The 7,661-nt window shown below is 46.1% G+C and overlaps 1 protein-coding gene across 1 annotated transcript in view; it reads right to left on the bottom strand.

The window, feature by feature from the left end:
- tmem59l (transmembrane protein 59-like) overlaps window positions 1–7,067 on the bottom strand; it is a 10,882-nt gene extending 3,815 nt beyond the window's left edge. Inside the window, exons 1-4 of the mRNA XM_083671452.1 lie at window positions 6,855–7,067; window positions 5,247–5,352; window positions 4,562–4,656; window positions 4,166–4,318 (exon numbers count right to left, since the gene is read on the bottom strand). Coding sequence (XP_083527578.1) covers window positions 4,166–4,318; window positions 4,562–4,656; window positions 5,247–5,352; window positions 6,855–7,019 — 519 coding nt within the window. The 5' untranslated portion in view covers window positions 7,020–7,067. The remainder of the gene's footprint in view (window positions 1–4,165; window positions 4,319–4,561; window positions 4,657–5,246; window positions 5,353–6,854) is intronic.
- Window positions 7,068–7,661: the final 594 nt, after the last annotated feature.

Here is a 7,661-nt window from a genome sequence, read left to right as displayed (position 1 = left end):
GCCTGGACTAAGAATACTCAAAACAGAGTACAACAGTGTCAGTGAGAGACACCATTGAGGACTTGGATATAGAGGCAACTGCCACATGAACTAAAACAAAGACAGAAAAAGGGAAACATTGAATTTCAGACAACTTTAATATCTGTACAGCTGAAGACTTAGACAGATTGTTGGTCTGATACCACACAGACACACACACACATGCACACAATTACCTACATTATAAAGACTAAACAAGGGCTCACTTATCTACACCTTCCAAAGCCAGCCCAGGTGTCCGTGAAGTCCTGCTAAGGTGTAGATTGGACACACCAGTGGCAGTCTCGCAGGTTTAAATCACGCTTTCTCTCTTACTTCATTAAAATTACCCCTGATTGCTCCATTGCAGAGTCTTTCTGCTTGGCTGCGTCTCCTCCATTCTCTCTCTCCCTCACAGGGGAGTGAAAGAAACACTTGACTTGAGTGAACATGCACCACTTAGAATGAAGACAGGGTGAATCCCTGTGTATACTCACACACACACACACACACGCATGCGCACACACACACACACACACACACACACACACACACACACACACACACACACACACACACACACAGCTCTGTCAGCGCAGGCATTATTGCAGCTTTCGTTCTGTGGACTGTGTTTCTGGCTCCCCCTGGAGAACTCATTAAATGAGGATTTTGGTTCCCCTCTAGTGAACCTCAATCAACAACAACGCGCGCGAGCAGCAGCGGTGGGCGCTCAGCGCAGCTGCAGTACTGCACGCCTCAGCAAAGACACCTTTATAAAGCCATGCCCTTTAAACTGTGCGCTGAAGTCAACTGCACACTTGTGGATGCTGAAAGATCCTGAAATGTTTCTGCGGAATAGCCTCTTGCGGTGTTGTGTGATGTCTCGCTGTGTTGTTGCGCTATGCCAAAGCAACGGATCGTACTGGCTGTACTTCTAGATAGTCAAATAAACAAGGTCCATCTGAAAAACAAAGTATCATTAACGCCCTTCACTTTCGAAGGATTTCAGGGTGAATCGACTTCGTAACATACATTCATCGCATTGGGCTTTTGTTTGAATGTGAACGAACAAACTGTAAACTTGACAAGCTCAAACAATAAGTTGGTCCCTAGCAAGTGGAGGCTGGTGGAGGCAGATATCAGAGAGGCTTATTTGTAAAACATGGAACACACGTGTTTGATACCATTCAATATTCCATTCCATGCATCACAATGAGCCCGTCCTCCGATTTCTACCTCCACCAGCCTCCCCTGGCTCCTACTGTACGTAAACAGCAGTTAGCAATAGAGGAGATGCGTATATGTGGAAGGCACAAATGGTTAGTCTGTCCTAAGGTTTTCAAAACTCGTTATTTTAAAACCTATTTCACAACCGGTTCTATTGATGGCGATGCTTTCACTCCACTGCATTGAAACCAGATGCAACACTGGGGGGACAGGAGAAGGGAAAAGTGGAACATCTGAGGATGTTAGAAGTTATTGGCTGCAGACTGCAGAGATCTTGCCATCAGTAGGAGCGGGGCCTGCCTGATGTACATCTGTCATGCATTATTGCAGGGAATGCCATAGGTGATTTGTATGGCTTTAGAGGCAGCGAGAGCAACAGGGAAAGGGGGGAGGGGGGAGGGGCACAATATCACTCCCCTTATCTGGGTTAGGGTTAGGGTCCCCTTATTTGGGGGGGGGGGGGGGTGTATCCATAGAAATGTTATTAAATTATTAAATTTGAATTAAAATAGAATTAATTGTATTTCTATGGATGTATGTACCTTCCTCTTCTACCCAAGAGGGGACCCTGGACCATGTGCATGGTCTACTGGTGAGGAATTTAAATTTGAAACATCGTTGCGACGACGCCCCTATTCCAAACAAACTCCTTCCCCCCAATCAGTGAGGAGGAGAGCCCTGGCCCTGTCTGATTTTGTTTTCTTTTTCTCTCTCTCTCGCTCTCTCTCTCCTCTCCCCCGTCTCTCTCTCTCTCTCACACACACACACACACCACACACACACACACACACACACACACACACACAGAGGAAACAGCTTGATTCTCGCTGATTACCCCAGAGGAGTCCAGGAAGACTGGGTGGGATGGGACGAGTAAGCATGATTGAGGTGGGAGTCTGCCACTTAACCCCATGTCAACTGTGGGCTGGAGAGGGATGTGCAGGAGGCTGGAGTTCTCTCAGAGACAGTTGGAGAGAGCTGAGCCCTGGAGAATCACACCCCGTTGGCTGGAGAGGGATGTGCAGGAGGCTGGAGTTCTCTCAGAGACAGTTGGAGAGAGCTGAGCCCTGGAGAATCACACCCTGTTGGGATCTGGGATGGGCTTATGGACTTAGACCCCCCCCCCCCTCACATCCAGGTGGCTTGCCTTGAGCAATCAGAGAAACTGTTTTGATCAAAACATTTCCACTGTCTTGGATAGGTGTGTGTGTGTGTGTGTGTGTGTGTGTGTGTGTGTGTGTGTGTGTGTGTGTGTGTGTGTGTGTGTGTGTGTGTGTGTGTGAAATTCACAAGCATTCATGGCAGGTAGGTTCAGTGAGAATGATGACAAGGTCTTTTCTAATGTGCCAAATGTACCTGACATTGTTGTTGTTGATGAAAGCTGTAGAAGGCTGCTCCTTCGATTTGTACATGAAGGAATCCATTTCTACAAAACTGTTAAAATACCAGTCCCTAGTCACACTTATTAATGGCCTTGGCTTCAGGTGTCAGCTAGTAATTCTGGTATTTGGCAGCCTTGGACATGTACATTACCTAACAGTACGTGGTCTTCAAATTGCAGGCCTCTGAAAGAAAAAAGCCAAGAAGCTTGCAAGACATTGTTGTGTGTCAGCTGTTGTGGGAAGCTTAGCTGTGTGGCGAAGGCGGTGTTACCTGTACCCATGACACTCTGTATGACATTTGTTATACTCTGGGTTCTTTGATGTAATGCTTTACTGTGAGCCCAAATAAAGTATTCAAATGTGTGTGCGTGTGTGTGTTACTCGCCCACCAGTTACTGAACATTGGTTGTGTACATGCGCCAAGACTGTGTACATTAGCACATCACGCTAAAAACCTGGTCTTTTGGTCTGAGTCTTCTGGTCAAAGGCAGAGTTAGGTACCAAAGCATAGATTGGTCATCTACCTCCACTTCATGTGCATCATGACCTCCCATAGAAACGACCTTCAAACTAACAGCAAACACTACATGAAGGCCAATTTGTTCCACAAGGTGGCTCACACGCTCCAACGTTCGAATCGATCTATTTTTGTCAAATCCACTGCATTTCCTCACATCCATTATGGTCTAAGCCCTGACAGTAAAGCTACTGCAATCAGGACAGCCATCTAAACAAACTGCCACCACAAGAGGTCTCAGAACCATCCCCTGTTTGTTTTTCATTTGACGCCTGAGGCCATAAGCCCACAGTCCCACTGACACCCCGCAACCCACTGCAGATGAACACGCTCATTCCGTCTGTCTGCAGCGGTGATTTGTATTGCGGAGGCGGCTTGGCTTTGGCGTTCCTAACCGCTGTCCCTCAGCCTTAGCGTTTTTCTGTTGTTTCTTTACCCCGTGAGTCGATCCGTCAAGTGCGTGGCAGCCGGCCAGCTGCCCACTAAACACAGGCCTGCTGGCCGGCCCTCAGCCCGCGGAGGCTCGCCCTCGCCTCTGCTAGCATGTCACTGCCATAAAACAGGAGCATCCATCACCCCCTTAAACCCCCCCTCGCCCCCCCTCCTTACCCATAACTAAAGAAAGAAAACACATGAAGACTGTAGTTGTCATAATTTCACCTTGTGATACCACGTCTCACTTTACGAGAGGGATTACAGACGCCCTTTGTCTCTTCCGTATAGATTTAGAGCAGCTGTCTTGCCTATGCTGTAACTGACAAAGCAAATACATCCATAAGTAAACAAATCCAAGTACGTCTTCTCATGCTCGTGTTTTGGAACAGTTCAACTCTGTTACTTGAGTTACACGAGTGCCCTTGGGTGCTGGGGGGCACTTCCATGTATACTTCCAAATAAGGACACCCCTAAAGAGTCAATGCGTAATTGGAGTCCTGGTTGCCCCTCCCTCGTCTCTACCCACACCGTCGGCGTCTAAGGTTAGAGTCTGAGAGAGACTAGCCCTTCTCTACCAGTGACCCACCTGGAAGACCACCACCTTGCCATTGTCAGCCTGCAGATAGAAGGTCCAGGTGGAGGAGATGAAGCTCTGGGCGGAGCTGACGATGTCGTTACACCAGCTCGACACGGTGTCCATGACTGAGGGGGGCTTGGGCCGGTGGGCCATGGCCTTCAGCTGCAAACAGCGAGAGGTGATACTGCCTGAGTTAAGGATTGCTTACTACAGCACAATGTACAATGTGTGTGCGTGCGTGTGTGTGTGTGTGTGTGTGTGTGTGTGTGTGTAAGTGATTTTTGTGTGTGAGTGTGTGTGTGTGTGTGTGTGTGTGTAAGTGATTTTGTGTGTGTGTGTGTGTGTGTGTGTGTGTGTGTGTGTGTGTGTGTGTGTGGGTGTGATTTGCTGAGTGATCATCCTCACCTTCCTCCTCTTGAGCTCGGGTTCAGAAGGTTGGCTGGCACAGCCTGTGCTGCAGGCCTCCTGTTCCAGCAGCTTGCTGTATGCCTCCTGGCAGGCTACAGAGAGAGAGAAGGGGGGGGAGGGGGGGGGAGGGGGGGGGAGAGATTGAGAGACATATAAAAGGAGATAAAGACAGAGAAAGAGGGATACAGAGAGAAAAGACACAGCATCTGTTACCCAGCACGTTCCTATTCACCCCTCACTACAGTCATCAATATCAGGGAACATTTGGGCGTATCTGGCTCCTGGACCAGGGAGGACAGCAGATCACAGGATTGATTTTCAATAAACAAGCCTCAGACTGGGGGAACAGCCTCAATATATCCAGAGACACCACCCAATCTCTTGCACATGTGGGGCTTCACTATCACCATTACCAAGTATCGTGAACCTCTTCAGCATCCACAAAACCTGGGAATTAAGAGCTATCTTGTCTTTTTTTTTTACCTTTTTTTTTGCCACAGTTTCTTATGATAAAAAAAAAAAAACGGTTAGCAGAAGTGACTACTATAATGACTAGCCATGGGCCACAGCTGGGATTTTATGGGACATCCCACATAGTGTGGGTGCACAGTATGGCTTGGGCTGCATCACCCACACCTCTCTGAGACGCCACCCTGGCATGAGTCAGACATGGCAGCCTTACCTCCCTGACACTCCTCCCTGCTGGTGTTGAAGCCAGCATTGCCGTTCACAAACTGACAGATGGAGTAGAGACGGCAGCCGCGATGACAGGCGTTCAGTATGGAGTCCTTCAGGGGAGAAAAGTACACACAATTAAAACAAATGAGCAGTTGAAATCAGTTAAAATACAATTAAAACTAATTAGCAGTAAAAAATACAATCAATATCAACATCAATATAGACTGTGATCCTCCTGTTATTATGCACTTTATGCATGTCCATGTCACAATATGACAATGTTCCTTCCTTTAAATGTTTACTGGTATGAGGAATAGGCAAAGATAGGCCTGCTGTGGAATAAGCTTAGCCTACACAGATTTAGTTTGCTCGGCCTAGTTCGGCCAGGGTCCTACAATGTAATGAAACAGCGCCCACCTGCGACGTAACTTGGCGCATGCGAGACAAAGAGATTTTCCCCGACCGACCATCAACGGTTTACAGGCGTATTTACAGTGTCATGGATATCATCCTTTCGATTTACTGGCTTTTTTTCCATGTTTCATTGTGGGTCTGGCGGGACTTTATGTTAACCCATGATTTACTGTTCGTTTTATAGGCCTATATATTAATTTGCTTATTCAACAGCTGCAATGATGGTGCCGTGATTAAACAGAGCATCAGTTCAAGCCCAATTTGCCACTATAAGGTGCTTATCTGTTGCCACAAATACGCACGCGTCATTAACGGCTAAGATTAGGGACTGGATATGGTGCAGTGTTTGGAAACAGGTGATTCCGCATAGTTCTACCAGTGAGATTTTGCTGTTCCGCACTGTAGCCTGCCCTGCATGATGTCTGAACCACACCTGAGCTGAACAGATGATGAGGAGGAGGAGGTTAGAAAATAAAACCCGATCCGAAGGAAGAGAGTTACCGTTAAGGAGGACACTAACTCATTCCTTACCAGTGCGTCATTTTCAGCCTCGTCTGGACTATTCAACCTAGGTTGTATATTGTAATCAATTAGATAGTGTACTTTATTTACACATTTTACATGGCTTGCTGTTCTATGGAGGACAAATTGGCCTATGTCAGCACTCGCCAAGATCAAATCAGGAACCATGGAAGAGTCTGTATTGCAGAGCCATCTGCTAGATGTTTTATGAGTTGATTTAATGGGCACATCCCGACATTATGTAGCTGGTGTAATGAACAGGCCTACACATTGATGTAGCCTAAATCAGATGGAGATAAATCGGATAATAGCTGAGAAATGCAAAGCAATGAGATGCGTCATAAAACAATATTTAGGCCTAATCGCGCTAAATATCCACTCAGTGCAAAAATGAAGACACAGACGATTGATAAGCATGCCAATTAAAAAAATCACGGGCCGTCATTACGCATTGAGCCATTAAAATCTAACGAACATATTGCTACATTTAACGATTAAAGGGATGCGTTTCGTTTAGCGACATTCGATATTCTGTAGGCTATTAAATGTCGGTGTAATAGTCGAAATGTAGCCTAAAATAATGGCAGCTATTTCAACTGTCACACTGAGAATTATGTAATATGTCCGGCTATACAGACGTAGAGATATAACGTTTATTATGCTGTACATCACTTACTTTGGCTGGGCTTTTGTTTTTGATGGTGATCTGGCATTGTTTTTTGCAGTAATTGATGTCGCCTAGTTGGTTGTCAAACAGATCAGAAGATGCCGTCGTCAGACCCGCCAGGAGCAGCGAGACGAGAGCGGAGAAGCCACACACCCTGCCGCCGAACTGGAGCATTTCAAAGCCGGACTTGATCACCACAGCCTCGACGAGCACTGGTGCTTTACTGGGCTCTGTGTTTCTCAGATGAGTGTTGCTTCTACCCGATTTCTATCTGCTCTGGTAATCTTGTGCAAGGGATCCGTCGTGTAGTCACTCTCTGAACAACATCACGCAGACGCTGCTGCTGCCCCCGTCATGCTGTCCTCTACCAGTGCACTGCAGCAGCCTGTATACATTATAAGGCATTTTTGGCAATCATAAATGTATGATTAAATATCCTCCAGAAAATATATTAAGCAGGATAAGTTATTAGTAATTCAGGCAGAATCAACATAATGCGCTCCCCTATATCTATGTAGGCCTCACAATATGAAATTGGGATTATAATTTAAAAGTCTTAAATCACCTAATTAGATGACCCATGCTGAACATTTAATATGGGAAAACATCATACTTTAGCTGGTAACTCTGTGGTAACCTAGGCGACAATAATTGTTGACAGGTGTGTGAAAAAAAACAAAGAGCCTACCTTAAGCCTTAAAGAGAAAGCAATAATTAATGCATCATATTAGAAATTCATGCCCTCATGTTGCCCCAGACCAGACATGCCTTACAAACATTGCGAAATGCTACAACCTTGTAATAAATTATTTATTG

The sequence above is a fragment of the Argentina silus genome (assembly GCF_951799395.1).
Source record: "Argentina silus genome assembly, chromosome: 6".
Classification (NCBI taxonomy): Eukaryota; Metazoa; Chordata; class Actinopteri; order Argentiniformes; family Argentinidae; genus Argentina; species Argentina silus.
The sequence above is the reverse complement of the archived record's forward strand: the minus strand, read 5'-3'. Positions and strand labels throughout refer to the sequence as shown.